This window comes from Schistocerca americana, chromosome 10 (genome assembly GCF_021461395.2).
Source record: "Schistocerca americana isolate TAMUIC-IGC-003095 chromosome 10, iqSchAmer2.1, whole genome shotgun sequence".
NCBI classification, from domain to species: Eukaryota; Metazoa; Arthropoda; class Insecta; order Orthoptera; family Acrididae; genus Schistocerca; species Schistocerca americana.
Genome location: NC_060128.1, coordinates 202104433 through 202122100, shown reverse-complemented (window position 1 = coordinate 202122100; position 17668 = coordinate 202104433). Strand labels below are relative to the sequence as shown.

Sequence of the window (17668 nt, the reverse complement as noted above, 5' to 3'; positions counted from 1 at the left end):
AAAACAAAGGAAGTAAGTTACAGTACACTTGTTAGCCCACTGCTTGAATATTGCCCACCAGTGTGGGATCTGTATCAGATAGGGTTGATAGAAGAGACAGAGAAGATCCAACGCAGAGCAGCGCGCTTCATTACAGGATCATTTAGTAATCACAAAAGTGTTACGGAGATGACAGATAAACTCCAGTGGAAGACTCTGGAGGAGAGACGCTCAGTAGCTCGGTAGGGGCTTTTGTTGAAGTTTCGAGAACATACCTTCACCGAGGAGTCGAGCAGTATATTGCTCCCTCCTACGTATATTTCGCGAAGAGACCATGAGGATAAAATCAGAGAAATTAGAGTCCACACAGAGGCATACCGACTATCTATCTTTCTTTCCACAAACAATACGAGACTGGAATAGAAGGGAGAACCGACAGAGGTACTCAAGGTACCCTCTGCCACACACTGTCAGGTGGCTTGTGGAATATGGATGTAGATGTAGATGTAGAAGAAGAATGGGTAGCTTTGAGGGAAGAAATAGTGAAGGCAGCAATGGATCAAGTTGGTAAAAAGACGTGGGCTAGTCGGAATCCTTGGATAACCAAAGAAATCTTCAATTTAATTGATGAAAGGAGAAAATACAAAAATGCAGTAAATCAAGCAGGCAAAAAGGAATACAAATGTCTCAAAAATGAGATCAACAGGAAGTGCAAAATATCTAAGCAGGGATGGCTAGAGGACAAATGTAAGGATGTAGAGGCTTATCTCACTAGGGGTAAGATAGATACTGCCTACAGGAAAATTAAAGAGGCCTTTGGAGAAAAGAGAGCCACTTGTATGAATATCAAGAGCTCAGATGGAAACCCAGTGCTAAGCAAAGAAGGGAAAGCAGAAAGGTAGAAGGAGTATATAGAGGGTTTATACAAGGGTGATGTACTTGAGGACAATATTATGGAAATGGAAGAGGATGTAGATGAAGACGAAATGGGAGATACGATACTGCGTGAAGAGTTTGACAGAGCACTGAAAGACCTGAGCCGAAACAAGGCCCCAGGAGTAGACAACATTCCATTAGAACTACTGACGGCCTTGGGAGAGCCAGTCCTGACAAAACTCTACCATCTGGTGAGTAAGATGTATGAGACAGGCGAAATACCCTCAGACTTCAAGAAGAATATAATAGTTCCAATCCCAAAGAAAGCAGGTGTTGACAGATGTGAAAATTACCGGACAATCAGTTTAATAAGCCACAGCTGCAAAATACTAACACGAATTCTTTACAGACGAATGGAAAAACTAGTAGAAGCCGACCTCGGGGAAGATCAGTTTGGATTCCGTAGAAATACTGGAACATGTGAGGCAATACTGACCTTATGACTTATCTTAGAAGAAAGATTAAGGAAAGGCAAACCTACGTTTCTAGCATTTGTAGACTTTGGAAATCATTTTGACAATGTTGACTGGAATACTCTGTTTCAGATTCTGAAGGTGGCAGGGGTAAAACACAGGGAGCGAAAGGCTATTTACAATTTGTACAGGAACCAGATGGCAGTTATAAGAGTCGAGGGGCATGAAAGGGAAGCAGTGGTTTGGAAGGGAGTGAGACAGGGTTGTAGCCTCTCCCCGGTGTTACTCAATCTGTATATTGAGCAAGCAGTAAAGGAAACAAAAGAAAAATTCGGAGTAGGTATTAAAATCCACGGAGAAGAAATAAAAACTCTGTGGTTCGCCGATGACATTATAATTCTGTCAGAGACAGCAAAGGACTTGGAAGAGCAGTTGAACGGAATGGACAGTGTCTTGAAAGGAGGATATAAGATGAAATAACTGATGATGGTCGAAGTAGAGGGGATATAAAATGTAGACTGGCAATGGCAAGAAAAGCGTTTCCGAAGAATAGAAATTTGTTAACATCGAGTATGGATTTAAGTGTCAGGAAGTCATTTCTGAAAGTATTTGTATGGAGTGTAGCCATGTATGGAAGTGAAACATGGATGATAAATAGTTTGGACAAGAAGAGAATAGAAGCCTTCGAAATGTGGTGCTACAGAAGAATGTTGAAGATTAGATGGGTAGATCACATAACTAATGAGGAGGTATCGAATAGAGTTGGGGAGAAGAGAAGTTTGTGGCACAACTTGACTAGAAGAAGGGACCAGTTGGTAGGACATGTTCTGAGGCATCAAGGGATCACCAGTTTGGTATTGGAGGGCAGCGTGGAGGGTAAAAATCGTAGAGGGAGAGCAAGAGATGAATACACTAAGCAGATTCAGAAGGATGTAGGTTGCAGTAGTTACTGGGAGATGAAGAAGCTTGCACAGGATAGAGTAGCATGGAGAGCTGCATCAAACCAGTCTCAGGACTGAAGACCACCACCACAACAACAACAACAACAACAACAACAACAACAGGAAGAATGAAAGTGACGGCAGTTGTTCAGGCGACTGACTTTGCTCGCCAGTGGTAAGAGATAAATTCGGTGCTCTAGCCACCTTCTCCAAGATTTCAACTCACAGGAAACCACTGTGCAATACACAGTCTGACTTCGTGTATACGAAGTTAAAAAATGACTAAGTTTCATGATGAAAGTGTAATGCACATGTGTGCTTGCGATTTTATGAATGATGTTCTCAAAAACAATTGTAACTACTTATTTTGGGGTTTACAAGTTATCTTCAAATGTCTGTATGAAATGTCATTCATCAAAGGACTTTTACATTAATAAAATTTATATTTTTGAGAACATAAGTTGCACAAAAGGATGTGAATGGTTTAAAGTTATTTCCATCAACTATTTGTACGTGTGAGAAAGTAGAACCGTGTCAGGCACAGCGCAGTGGAGGCTGAGATGTATGGTTGGCACACAGTCTGCAGACTCCATTCTCACGGTTAATTGACTTACATTCCACTGCCTGAATTAGTATGTCTAGTTTCAAGTTATTTTTATCTAACAAAATTCCCAGAAAAGCATGTTTAGTCAGTTATGCTGTTTCAGGTAAATGCAGTATCTTCATATTGAGGAACTAGGAATACAGTAGAGAGTAAATTGGCCATTCAATCTTCTCCTGCTTTATATTGCCACACCTCTAACTGGCCCAAATCTTTGTGTAACTTACAAGCTAAATATGTGTACTTATAGGCTTAATGGTTACGGGTGTTTGTATATCGCATAAAATCCTAAATGAAACCAATGTATCTGTTTCGGTTTGCAGACTTGTTTGCCGAATTGGTGCCCATCGCCGTTCACCAGGCACTGGCTGCGTACGACGTCAGGAAGGCTGAAATCGTCAACTCCGAAGTGACGAAGCTGCGGGAGTCGACACAGTTCCTCAACAGGTAGGCCCGCGGCGAGTGAGTGCCCGCTTTGTAAATGTGTGTCTGCACGTTGAAGTGAGCGGGTCGATGTCAGTTGTGTGGTTCGTCAGTATTGTATCTCGGCCATCGGACACCCAGTTTCAGTCGGAGTGTCACAGCTGAGGTATGCTAGCTCTCTCTCTCTCTCTCTCTCTCTCTGAGTAAGTTAGTAGCTAATTGCAAAAATTAATCCGGTCTTTTTCCTCATAATTTTGAGCATTCTAGAAACTTTAGCCGTGAGGTGTGCAGTTTTGGTCACTCAAACTAACCAAAACAAGTCTGAGTTATATAGCTTCTTTGTGTGTGCGTTGTGGGGGGTGGGGGCAGAGAGAATGTCTCACCTTACATTTTAACTACAACTTTGACTGTAATTCTTCTGCTAATTATTGTTTGTAAATCAAATCTGAGCAGGTAAATGTCTCTCTTTGTGGTTCTGTATTGAATTAAAGAGACCCTGTTTTTCAGTGTAAGCAACAACATGAAGAAATAAAGAAGCTGATGGAAGAAGAGGGTGTGCATCATACTGGGAAAAGAGTTCACAGTAGACATTTTGATGCCTACATACATATACGTATATGTCCTTGTTTTTGTACCAATAAAATATCCCACTTTTACTTGTAACATGTAGACTAGTTAATATCCAGCCTATTGTTGTTGCAGATCTAGAATATAGTAGTGTTTTCAGTTGAACACAGAAAGCTTTTTGTATAAAAGTTTACAGAATTTGGTCAAAAAATGAGATATTCTTGTTTCTCTGGCAACATAGTTGAGTGTGTAAAGCAGCGAAAACAAATCAAAATATTGCTCGACGAAGAAACTGGGGGTGGTGGTGGTGGTGGTGGTGGCAGCAGCAGCAGCTTATGTGCACTGCTTGGTACAATTTTTGCTGTCAACATTTCTTTTTATTATATTGTGAAGAGAGCACCGACTAAACAAAAATGTAATACCTGTTTGCAGGTGACATTCATAACTTTGCATGCAGTGAATCAGTGACTTCAAATAAATAGCCTGTACAAAGAATGTGACAGAAAAACACAATAACATGTCCCAACAGTGCCTATCACACACTGTTATCCTAAATGAGGACTTCTCATCGTTCTTTTTGTGAGATCCAAACTAAAATATATTTACCTAAACTGGGATCAGTATCAGATTAACACACCTCAGAAAATGCTGGAAATTGTGTGATACGTCCGTTACGTCGTTTGTATATTCCTGACGACAAACTAGTTGTGTACGAGATATGTTTGGTATGCAGGTATTCGTTGTTGGTTTGTCATGAAAAACTTTTCACGTACTGAAGGCTCTCTGAAGTGTGTAGGAATTAGTGACATAATATCTGCTAATTATGTGCAAAATCTTTCTCTAATAATGTAACAATTAACACTGAACAGCCTTCAGAGATTTGCAGTTCTGCGGTCCGCTACATTTCCAGCGAAGAGGCAAATTTGAGCTTATCCGGAGATTATTTGTGGGTGGAAGGGGGAGGGGTTTGCATTGTACCAATTCAGATATAGGTCTAGTTGTGATCTCTCATTATTGTGGTCCCAGGAGGAATAGAAAGGAATTATTCTTCAATTTGAGAGGCGTTGGGCCCAATTGCAGTAATGATACTGTATTAGTGATGTTAAAATCTGAACACATTAAAACTGACAAGTATTTTAAGAACAAGCTTCCCTCTCCAGACACTGCATCACGAGGGTCAGAATATGTCAGATTGGCCCGTAGAAAATCCGTACTGCGGTCACACCGCAGCGTACCGGGCTCCCTGCCCGAGCGGCCGACTCCTAGCGGCAGACCTCGATGTGTCGCCGGTAGCTCGTAAGTGGACCGTTTTGGCAGAAGAATCCAGCTGGTGTGCCTCTGTGGCTGTGCGACTGTGGACGGTGAGATCCTGGATGTACGCGTGCAGTGTAGGTGGCGTAGCCCAAAAATTTTACTTACTTTTTTGAATAGATGTGTGCTCCTATTCGTCGAGATATTCAGAGTCTTGTGATCGAGTGTGTCTGAAGATGGAAGCTCGTTCTTCACAGATGTGTTTGATGTGACCAGGTTTTAATGTGATTAACATTATTAATATAGTTCAGTGAAATTGTTTAACAATTTAAAAGAATAACACCTGAGACCTCACTTCTGTGAAGCTACGGACAGAATTAAAGAAGTTATTTCCCTTATGTTTTGTTACGTGTTAAGACAGCATTTGGAACGCGCAGAGTTCAAATGGATGTTAGAATAAAAAATGTTGGGCTGGTGACGTACAGTCTGAAAATATTCAGTACAGTAGCATCCTTTCTTTTCAGGATAGGTATATTTTTGTCACATCACCAGAATTCCCCTATTATTTCGAGTACAGGTATTAAAAACATTTAGAGTAAATAGGCATCGAGCACTATAGTGTTAGGATAATACGTATGATGGGGTAGTGGCAGCCGCTCGCCTATAAAGCAGGCCGATGTGTGGCGCAGACACGAGTGACAAAAGTCTGTTTACTAGCTTTTGTGCTCTGGCTCTTTCGGTAGTAGAAAGTACAGGAAAACAGCAGCTCGATAGCTAGTGAACGCCGTTCTCTCTCGTCTGTGGTTTTGCACCACACATTTCATTCTGTAGGTGAGTAGTTGCGTTTTCCTTATTTTATGCATTGTTCCATCTGGGGGAATTTCCGTTGTTCTTATACTGTTAGGATAGGTATTTCTTCACAACAACATAGAACCTTTTAGCACCTCCCTTAAGATGTCCACTTAGTTCATCTTAGTAATTAATTACTTATTAGGCATACTTGAGTGACAATGAGGTGATTTTTACAAGAGTCCCAATGAATTTACACCTTCCTGAAAATTTTATGCTTTTGCACTGCACTGCACTGCACTGTGTGTGTGTGTGTGTGTGTGTGTGTGTGTGTGTGTGTGTGTGTGTGTGTGCGTGCGCGCGCGCGTCCCCTGCTAAGGTACTCGTGTTACATTGTCAGATTTTGGTGAAAATCATTGAACCATCATTCGTATTGAAGTACTAACAAAAGTAAACACTCTTGGTGAACATAGACATGGTGGTTAAGTGTACCCTTAGTGTTAGTGTGTAAGGTTTCTGGCTTGGAAGCAAATAAGCAACAATATATGTAAATTGAAGGTGGAGGAGAGGAGAAGGGAGAGGAAAGGGGAAGGGAAGGGATTACCGATGTCAACTGCATCGGGACACGATGCAGAATGGGCGACAAAGAGTGAAAATGTGTACTGCACCGGGATTCGAACCCGAGGCCTCGTGCTTACTAGGCAGGTGCATTTAGCACTGTGCCTCCCGGCACACTGTATTACCGCAGCTGCGCAGACTGTCTCGGCGTGCCTCGCGGCCGACCCACGTCCCCGCTGAGCGCGGTCCCTGTCCGTTTCCTCTACGCTCGCATTGTTTGAAAGTGCATGGCAGATTGAAATTTTGTGGCACATCGGGTCCCGAACCCGGAACCTGGCGTTTCACGGGCGAGCTCTTACCGACTCGAGACGCGTCCTCGCAGTTCCCCATCTGCCGGTACTTCTCCTGCCTTCCGGACTAAACACGCACGTCCTTTTGCGTTCTTTGTGAGTCTGGCACTACTGGCAGAAAGGACATTGTGGAGAAGTGACTTAATAACAGTCTGCGGTGCAAATACAAGTCGGGGATTATACGAATCTGGTAAGCTGTCTATCTTATAACGACGCGAGTATTCGAAGGAGGGAGCAATCTTTTTCTGTGTAGATAGCCCAGTCCTGATTTAAAGGGGAATCGCGATAGTTATGTATGATGATTGGTATTTTCCTTTCCTCTTGCTATTTTCCTGTTTCATTACTCGTGTTTGGATTCTGAACACTAATTTGTCACACACAGTATCCAGATGAGTGACATGCCAGTCAAACCCCCTCCTGAAGCTACACCTGTGTTGGCAGACAGGCTGATCTGGTAAGGGAAACAAATTTGTAAAATGAAAATAATTTGGGGGGAAGCTGCCAGATGTGCTGCACGTCACGGAGTCACGGTGAGTAAACTAATGTCGTAAACAGAAAAACAGATTAAGTTGTTAAATATTTCTCCAGCGACTTGTGAAACCTGTTACTTGGGTACCACTAAACACCAACTTGAGCAAAGTGAGCATAGCCTGCCACAGTAAAACTCCTTAATCATCCTATACTGAAGCCACTGGAACTCTGCAGTTGACTTATACCTTTCAGGTCGGAAGTGTAACAGTTTGACGAGTGACAAACGAGAAGTTTGAGGCACCGGGCGCGCGGCACGAACCGGTTCTGGCGCAGCAGTCACTTCCGGTCGTGACGTCGGAGCTCCCGCGTCGCCGGCACTTTTCCGTACGTGCATCGTGTTCGGTTTCTACCATGTAACGGTGTCATTCTGTGCCTTACAAAATTGTGATACGTGAAAAATGCCGCAGGAAAGAGTTCGTTCTACTAGTAACAATCCTTTGCGTCGAGGTGAGCCTCAGAGCAGCTGGGCACTCGAGTTACTACGGAGAACTTGTGAGTTTTAGTAGCGGGAGTAAGAATACGTAACTATTTGTAGACAGTCATCAATTCCTGCAGCTAGAGTAGTGGAATGCATGTCGAAAACTCTCAGAATTAATTTGACGACAGTAGTAAGTAGCGGATTGTTACTGGAAAAGTTGAGAGATGTAGGCACACGCTGTAAGGATTCCGAAATGTCCGGATCAGATAATGTATTTTTAACAATGCCCGGAAAGAAGGAAAAGCAGCCTCACCTTGTCACCATCTTAGATTCTTTCCAGGCTGATGCAATTTGCACCAGTATTTGTGATAACTACGGCAGGAAAGAGTATACTACAGTAGTAAAGTTGCTAGTGTTGTTAGAAGAAAGTGAACTTTTCAGGGGTGGGAAATATCACTAAATATTGTGCCGAAAACTGAGAGTTTCTGTTTCAGACCCCCAGACGGATGTAAAGGCCCGTTAGAAGAGGCGCGTATTGTAATAGCTCGAAGCATATTTTTGCATAAAATTTTGGGCGATGGCATTCGTTCCGCAATACGGCTAGACGAAATGTGGGTTAATACCGGGGAAGCTGTCAGTAAATACTAGACGGATAACACCCCGAGCAGTAATGGTTGTCAGCCGACTGGGAGAGGAGTGAGATATGTGGTCTGTGAAGATTCTTCCATTGGTTTTGTTCCAGATGAACTTCTAGTTTTTAGTCCCAAAAGACAAGCGACTGCCATCGAGACGTGGACAACACGTGATTTGTCAAGTGGTTCAGGAATTTTTTAAAAACTATTTTCTGTCCTTACAACAGTCGTAATGGACAGTTCTCCATATCATTCACAAATACCGAACAGAGCCCCGGCCACAAACAACTGCTGAGGAGGTATGGTCCAATGGTTACAGGCATGAAACAGTGCTGCAGATATTAGCACGACAGAGCTTCCGTTACATTCGCTCGTTAGAGAAAATAAAACCTGTGCGACCTACATACATAATAGACAAAATCGCCACTGGGCGGCGTTGTACTGTAATAAGGTTACCGCCATATAACTGCCATTTTGACGACATTGAATTAGTGCAGACTGATGTGGAAGTATCTGTAAGGAGCAATACCAAGTCCTTTACAACAAAAGAGGTGGAGAGGCTGTCACGTGAAGCTCTCGAGACTGAGTATGCAGCCTCGTGGAGAAAAAAAGTTGAGTGTGTCGAACAACGTAGACAGTACCCCTGAAGAACTAATCAATTGTCTCGGTGGTGACAACAGTGAAGATGTTTCTGGTGCCGATTCTGATAACAGCGACAGTGAGGCATCAGATGGAATTTTGCCACTGTCACTGTACATTGGCGAGTGAAAAGCTACGGGTATCGGATATTGATTGCAACACTGTCATAATAAAACATAGAGTTAGAATTTACAATTTCGGTTGTTATTTATTTTGTAAACTACATATCGTATTGTTTTCGAGATACCGACGATCGTCAAATGGACATTTCCTGTATTTCTTGGCTCTGTTATCGAAAGTGTGTGCTTTGTTATACTGATATCTACAGTATTGTGTGGTTATTTATTTGCTGTCATTGGTAACAACTCTAAAACAAATTCTCTGCTTACTAGCTTACATTTACGAGACGGAACGGTTCGTCTGCTACGAGTATAGAGGCTGCTGTTGCAACGTTTCTGTTGCAGTGTAGCCAACCTAACTTGAGACCATGTGAATTGTCAGGTGCAGTGTTCCACTGGCAAAGTTATACTGTGACTCGTTACTCTTTCTCAAATCTCACGTAATGACACTACAGCACACGGGAAACCTAATCACTCGATTAACAGAGTAGTAGGAGAAAACTGTCGACCTGTATTCGAAATAAATCTTACCGAATCCTTTAAGTGTCGTAACTATTAATCTGCGTTCCAGAAAGTATACATTGCCATCAGTATCAAAACAAAATCACATTATTATGTTGCCTAGCTGGTAGTACCTCCAGCCAATCGAAACCAGTGACAGCCTCAGAAAAAGTTAGCAGATAAGTGAATGAAAATGCTGAAAAGAATGCACAATAACAACAAACCTGTCCAAAACCTCATCCTAATCACTTGTTTCTAACAAATGAATAAAACTGATGATGTATGCAGATTTAATTTAGTATAGGATGTGTGTGTGTGTGTGTGTGAATGTCTTGCAATTCGTATACAACGTGCTACATCTGACGAAGTACGAGGGTTATTCCAAAAGTAAGCTCCGATCGGTCGCGAAATGGAAACGACTATGAAAATCCGATAAAGCTTTGCACAGATGTGTTGGGTAGTGTCTCTAGTATAACCCCAGTTAGCATCACGTCGCTCTTCTCATTTCTGAGCTCGCAGTGAGTGCGTAAAGATGTCTAGAAAATAGTGTCTGCCGCCAAGTACGAGGGCCTGGTGAGAAATTTCGCCTGAAGCTATGCAGCCAACATTACATAACTGTCGTGCTGTTTCGTCTTCACGACAATTCTCAGCCGCATTCTGCAGGGGCAATGAAGATGCTCCTGCATCGTTTTCAAATGGAAATGTTAGATTACCCACAATACAGTCCGCAATTGTCTCCCCCTGAGTTTCATCTCTGGTCACATGAACCGCTATCTTTGAAGACAACATTTTGACACAGACAACGAGGTGTAGGCCAGCGTGGAGAATTGGCGGAAAGCACTGGCGGCTGCCTTCTATGATGAGGCTATTGAAAAGTTGGTACAACGCTATGACAAAAGTCTAAGTCAGAACGGCGACTACATAGAGAAGTAGCTGAAATGTGTAGCTAATTGTTACAAGTAAAACATTTCTGATGTTCACTGTGGTTTCAATTTGGCAATCAATCGGACCTTACTTTTGGAATAACCCTCGTATATTACCAATACAATACATAAACAATGAAATTGTCTTTACAAAATTAAAATTCTCTCTTTAAAAAAATATCAGACCCCGGCATTTAGGAATCTCTAGACTTTAGACCGTAGCTTAGCGTTACACGTGTATCCGTCATTCTGTCAGGGTCTTTTACAACTTGTAGAAATTAAGTGAACAGGATAATAGTCAACAACGTAGGAAAAAGACTACTTGCTACTTACAGTAAAGAAGACACGTTAAGCAGCAGACAAGCACAATTGAGACGCTTACATAAAGTGTGTCTTTTAATTGTCATAAAGTGTCTTTTAATTGTGCAACTTAAGGGGCCTTCTTTATGGTAAGTAGCAATCTGTCTTTTCTTACACTGTTGATATTCCTGCTTGGAGTTTCAGAATAATAGTCGGTATTATTTCTTACCTGTGCTGAAATAATGAGAGTACATTTCAGCTAATTTATAAGACATTCCTCTCTGCTGTATTTTCTGTAGACATTTATCATTATTCTTAAGCATTATTGGTAGAAGAGAAATGCAATCAAATTTCTGTTCAAGGTATGAGGTTTGTATTAGGTTTTTAAATAATCCCCCCCCCCCCCCCCCCCCCGCCTGTAGCCAAATGGTTAGCATTGTTGCAATGCAAAGTGTGTGCTGCTGTAATAAGTTTACTATGGTGTGACTGAGGTCCACTAGAATGATATTGTTCTTTGGATTTGTGGAAAAAGTAAGTGTGTGTGGGTGGTTTAACGTTACACAAGTCTGCCGTTCTGGAGTTCCGTCATTAAATGGTTCGAATGTGTAGCATGTCAAGCATACAGCTGTACTGTTCGTGCAAAAATATTGCAGTCGATAAATGAGAATATGTACGTTTCTACACGAAACTGAAAGTAGTAGATTGTGTGGAAATAGGGCTGTGTTGAGAAGGGATAAGTAATTCTTAAATTATGGAGGTTATTTGGAGCCCAGAAACTGTTCATTTCACTAGGAAGTGACAAGTCGCATAGCGCTATGCGCGTACCTTCAAGGTATAAGTTCAGTACGGAAAACATTATGTAAAGTCGTGTAAAAAAAAAAATGAGGTGTGAATTAAAAAGAAACACTGTTAAATGGAAAAGTGTTTCAAATAAGTCTGATTTCGCAAACGTAGCTAGCCTCTCATCTCCTGTACTGGGTCGACCGTACACGAACCATTTTTAGATTTTCGCTGTGAAAGTGCCCTTCTCAGTTGTTCGGTTACCAGTCAGGCAGAGTACAGGATTTCTCCGGACTGGAAGCCACAGGTCCATTATTGCGTCACTGCATCTGCTGTCTACTGCCTTGGCAGTTTAGGCTGCAGATAGTTCTGCATCAAGTGTATCCCGATACCCGTCTAGAATATTGCTAATTTGTCTTACACAGTTGAACGTAATTGTCTAGTGCAGAAATCCAACAAAACAGAGAAATAAAATGTGTTATACCTAGTATTTTCCGTAATGAAACACCTCCCATAATACAGCCAGAGAAGTATAACAAAGAAAAAATTATTGTATATATTTTTCCATTGTAAATTGAAATTCAACATGCGACACCGTTTTGTTTTTCCACAAACTCTGCATTTTTGAACTTGCTGTTTTTTAAAAACAAATTTGGCTACACATTCTGAAACAAGCTATATTACACAAGTTCTCACCATTAAATTCACTTGCTCACTGTCTCATAACACGGCTGAAAAATTAATTTGGTCAGTGTGCTGACGTATATGTGGTGAGCTAGGGCCTTTAAAAACAGAGCAGCACACACGGAAAGTGCTTACGAGGCGCCAAACACAAGGCACTGGAGCTGAACGGACCGTCACGCAGACAGATTTCTATCGTTCGGAGCTTTTAGGCAGTTTCTTGGCCGAGAGAAAGGAGCAGATAAAAAAATGAGGATGCATTGCTAATAGAAAGAAAAAGAATTTGTGTCAAATCCCAAGTGTACAAAAGATAGAGTATACGAGACACTCAAATCCTAGCATGTTACAAACTGCAGTTAAGATAATAAAAGTTGACTGATAAAATAGCACACTTGCATATCAGTAAAATGCAATAAGACAGGAAAAATATGAGTAACAAATTGACAGAGAAAAAAATTAACATAAATACCGAAAAGAATATGTTCCTGTCCCTGAACTAGGCACTCTCTACACAGATTCAGATTGTCACCTCACTGAAGAACTGGAAATAAGGGAAGGAAACTTCTTAAGAATAAGATGCTAAATTTAGTAGGCTTTAGAGGCAAAAAAATAACAAACCGGAAACACCGACAAAAGAAGGGAGAAAGACAATACTCGAAGGAAACGGAGTACTGGAAAAATAGACCTACTGGGGTGCAAGTAAATAAAAACTGTATCGATTCTCGTGCTTCTGCGTACTGACGAACGCGAGTAGATGTCCGAGGCTCGTTTTATCGGCATCCCTCGAAGAAATACAAAAAGACTAAACATTTACTAGCTGTGGGGCACCACGTGCCCAAAATGTAGGCTCCCGAGTGAGTGTACCCAATAGGAGTGGCGGAGTCCTCGAGAACTGCTAAGCTGCTGCCTCCCTGAAACTGACCCGGAGGCCAGTCTGGAGGTGGAGGAGGAGGAGGAGGAGGAGGAGGTGGGGGGGGGGGGGGGAGTTACATAAACACACACACTCTCTCTCTCTCTCTCTCTCTCTCTCTCTCTCTCTCTCTCTCTCTCTCTCATATTCCCTGAAAAGTGCTACTCCAATGATTTCAAACTATCTTGCCTGCTGCGTGGCTTATGCTCTGCGAGCCACTTATCAGCAGCTGTTTTGACTGCTCCTAAAGCGGTGATAATTATATCTGAGCAGTTGACCTCTAACAGCCACGACACTCGGCAGGAGAACTACCGCGATGATAAGAGGAACTAATTTGTCTTTTATGTTTTGTCTGCCAGCTCCCGTCTGTCGTAATGCGGAGCGAATGTGCACGTCTGTGAAGGGTTTATCTGTCTGTTGTACAACTGACAATTACTTGTGGACTGTTACAAAACAGTGCACGTATAACTGTACAACTTGCAGACACCTTTTTAAGTATCTCAATTTGTTACTCGCTCTCTCTCTCTCTCTCTCTCTCTCTCTCTCTCTCTCTCTCTCTCTCTCTCTCTTTTCTTATACATTTACACATTGATTGATTTCGTTGGTGACAAAATAAATAGTTTCAAGTGAACTGTGATTTGCACGATAACAGTAAAAAGCAAAAAAATAATTTACTCAGACATTGTGTGCTCGTCTAGGACTCGGAATGGAGTAATATGCTGTCACGACGCGACAGTCGACGAGATCCCGTCTGACGTGAACCGAGAAATTGGGAATCCGTAACGAGCCGAAAGAAAGTGTAAAGAATACCTTAAGAGTTGTCCTTTCCAAAGTTATACAAATATCTAGATTCGAGGATTGAAAACTTCAGTTAGCTGTACGGCAAATAGTAACGTACCGTAAACACGGCTCGATGGAGGTGTAGGAAAATATTTTCTCGCGTAATCGACTGAGTATTGAGGTTTCAGTAGCAGATAAATGGCAGCCTTTAGTGTAACTGAGAAGGCAGCAGCTTCCTGCAAAGCAGTGGCTGTCTTTCTACTTTGCTCAATCGGATGTAGCTGTCGTAAGCACGGACAGCATTAAACGGTACAGTGACTGTTTACTGTCAGTACACTGTTCAGATATAGTTGCTGTGGTTTCCCCGTCTAATATCGACGTATACCTCTACTAGTTCCGCACGCCCCCGGACGTCATTCTTCTCGACGGGACCTGTGAAATACGGAGGTCGCACGGATGCTACGGAGGGGCAGACGAACCGTTCCGTTGCTCCTTCTGATTACAGAAAAAGGTCTTTTCTTTTAATACAGGCCTTATGACCGATGCTGCACCTGAGTGGCCAAACTTGTGTCCCCGAGAGTGCACATTTCTGTTAATTTTACAGAGACTCGTGTCCGTCATTTCAGACTGCGACAGTCCGCATACTCCGGGTCGAACACAGCTGAGTCAGTGCATCCACCTGACGTCACCGACGTGGCATCTCGAGCCACTGAGCCCGCTACGTATTTGGTGTACGATAGCTCGTTATTTGTGCCGTATCGAGGTATTCTCGCTTCGTCGATCTGCACTGCAGTCTGCTCGCGCCGACTAAATTTACCACCATTTGCCGAGTCTTATACTCTGTACCGTTACCCTGCCGCACGTACTGCCCTCCTGAAGCCTCCGTATCTACTATTCGGCGACGTGACCCCTCCCTGTGGCTGCCGCAATGGTAGGTCGTAGAATCGCCACGGAGTAAGTCGTACTCCTCGAGGTGCACGAGAGCAGATATCACCCTTATTCGAGTGTACTTCTGTCGTCCTCGTCTTGTCTGTTTGGATGGTAATGCAAAATTTGTGGCTTTAAATTTGTGCCACAATGTGCAACAAGAGACTGAGCGGTGAACAGCCCTGTTTTGTCCACTGTCGCAATAAGTGCTAGTACCTCACTGTCGGTCAGGTTTTCCTGTCCCAGTTCGTCGTATCTCACAGCAACTACTGTAGCCCACACGACACTAAGTTTCCCGGTCTGTACGTATTACGGGACCGGTGACGTTTCGCGTGTCGTCGACGTGTGCGGTGCGGGTGTGGCGAGGGTGCACTCGACTTAAGAGCGCGGCTGCTCTGCCCTTCGGGAATTTAGTGTACTGTTTTTCGTAATTGATGCGAGGGTGCGACTCAAATGTGCACGTGTAGAGAAATTGACACTGCTCGAAATCCTTACTCGTGGCCCAATCTGAGCGGCCTAGCCTCGTCTCCTGCCCTCGCTTCCTCCACGTCCGCTTTCCTTCCTGCTGTCCGCAGCCTTATTGCGCCACAGTCTGTATCGTACTGTTCTTTCCGTAATGGTGCAACATTATTTTTGCTTACTTTCGAAGCTGTCACAGCCCTCTTTACATCCCGAGTAAGAGGAAATGACTCGTATTTCTCCTTTCTCAGGGTAGTCACTTGCCGAACTCACTAATTTTCGTGCCTGGCTGTGAAGCGTGCTTTTCTTCCTCTGTTTCGCTTCCAGTGTCGGGCTCGTGTCACTTGTCAGACTGGACACTGTTTCGAATGAAAGAGAAGTGAATAAATGATAGAAACACCGAAAGAAAAACAAATTGTGAACTAAACTTATAGTTAAATGAAACAAAATGGCAGCTCACTCGAGAAATATTAGTCGTCGGTAAGTTTGTCACGTGTGCACTCAGTTTGCAATTTGGTCACTGTCCACCTTTCGTGTCGCTCGGCAACATAATGACCCTGCCAAACTGACAGTATCTGAGACTCACCTCCCAAACTGTAATTATGTATGTGCATCAGCCATTAGTTTCAAACACTAAACGCTAGAAAGTACAGGCTGTGTAATATATACTTGACTAGTTGTTTTTCTCCATCTGTCGATATTCGTACCTGGAGTTTCCGTTATTTGATTAGTTCTCGTACTACATTTACATAATCGCAGTTCTTTCCTCTTTGTACCAATATATACATATTGTCCTATACTTTTGGACACATTCTTAACCATGAAACAATTCTCTAGGGTGGCCCACAGCTGTGCGTCTGTGAAGGACTTTATTATTGTTATATTGAGGGTCTAATATTGATAACACAACTTCGTGTACATTCTCTGTCTCAAATTGTGGTACGAATGAGCACACCTTATGGCAATAGGCCATAAACACAAGCATCCTATATGCCTTCCCGAAGCGCCGTATCAAATCCTCAATGTTTGGCTTGTAATACCACAATTCTTCCAGAACTATAATAGCTGCAACTCCATTAATCCTGTTACCGTAGAACATGCGAACAGGATGGCTGCACTAAACTCTTCCGTGACCAGTGTCTCACCTTGTTGTCATAAGGTTCCTGCCCTCTAGTTGATGGACTTGTATTCAGGAGAAAATTCATTTAAAGTTTTCCATGGTGTGCTTAAAACTGCAGCCTGTACCCTTTCCCCTTGTTGTGCAATTTTCTCTCTCTCTCTCTCTCTCTCTCTCTCTCTCTCTCTCTCACACACACACACACACACACACACACACACACACACACACACACACACACACACACACACTGTCTCAATTGGGGATCGTCACATACAGTATTCTTTTCAAATCTGACCTCTGATTACAAATGTCAGCTTGGCAGTTTGGTACATAATAAGATAATTAATACATTTTGAATATGTTCATTTGTTTGCTTCAGTCACTCACCACTTTGTCGTCTGTGGCACCCACTCTGGGGTCGTCTCACTTTCCCGACCTGCGATGACAATCCGTGTTGCTCGCACAGACACCTGTTCGTTTACTTCCACTTGCTAAGTTTATGCTATCACTGCCACACTTTGCAGGCTCCCGTCGCCCCTAGAGATGACTTGTCACTCGCAAAAATACGTAATAAATCCACTCGACAGTTGTGCTCTCTCGAATCGTTACGTCTCTTACGGTTTGTGACCGCCATTTGTTGGTGAGGTAAATGTAGGGGAACACTATAACGGTTCACACCCCCAGGCTCAGTAGGAGAAAACACAGTGAACTCCGAAAGAATTTATTACTTTTTGTCATCACTAAGATACGAAATGGAGGCCACTTATCTCTGCTGATAAATTATATATATACATCTCACTAAACAGGGGTGATTAATTATAGCTATTACTATTCCGATAAACTCCCAGGCAAGAAAAAGAATTAACTATAGTAAAACGAGCAACTGTATCCGTGAGGTGTCACAGAGCATATCCTCTCAGTACGTTTTGCCTCCACAGCAAGCACAACAGTGGTCGGTCTGTGTTGTGTGCTAGACGAACCCCAGCTGGCTGTGGCACTCACTCACCTCACACAAAGTAAAAAGTAACAAGAAAAATCAAATCTCTGTGGAAGGAAACATTAAATATGTAAGGAAATAGTCAAACATTATCTGAGATTGCAGCAGAGGCAGGAATATGAAAACTAATATCGACAATTTTG

The 17668-nt window shown here is 42.7% G+C and overlaps 1 protein-coding gene across 8 annotated transcripts in view; it reads left to right on the top strand.

Annotated features, from left to right (window-relative positions):
* The window catches only part of LOC124552690 (programmed cell death 6-interacting protein), a 141995-nt gene that overhangs the window by 48614 nt on the left and 75713 nt on the right, over positions 1-17668 (top strand). For all 8 annotated transcript variants that reach the window (XM_047127029.1, XM_047127028.1, XM_047127026.1 and 5 more), the window contains exon 8: positions 3194-3317. In XM_047127029.1, coding sequence (XP_046982985.1) covers positions 3194-3317 — 124 coding nt within the window. The remainder of the gene's footprint in view (positions 1-3193; positions 3318-17668) is intronic.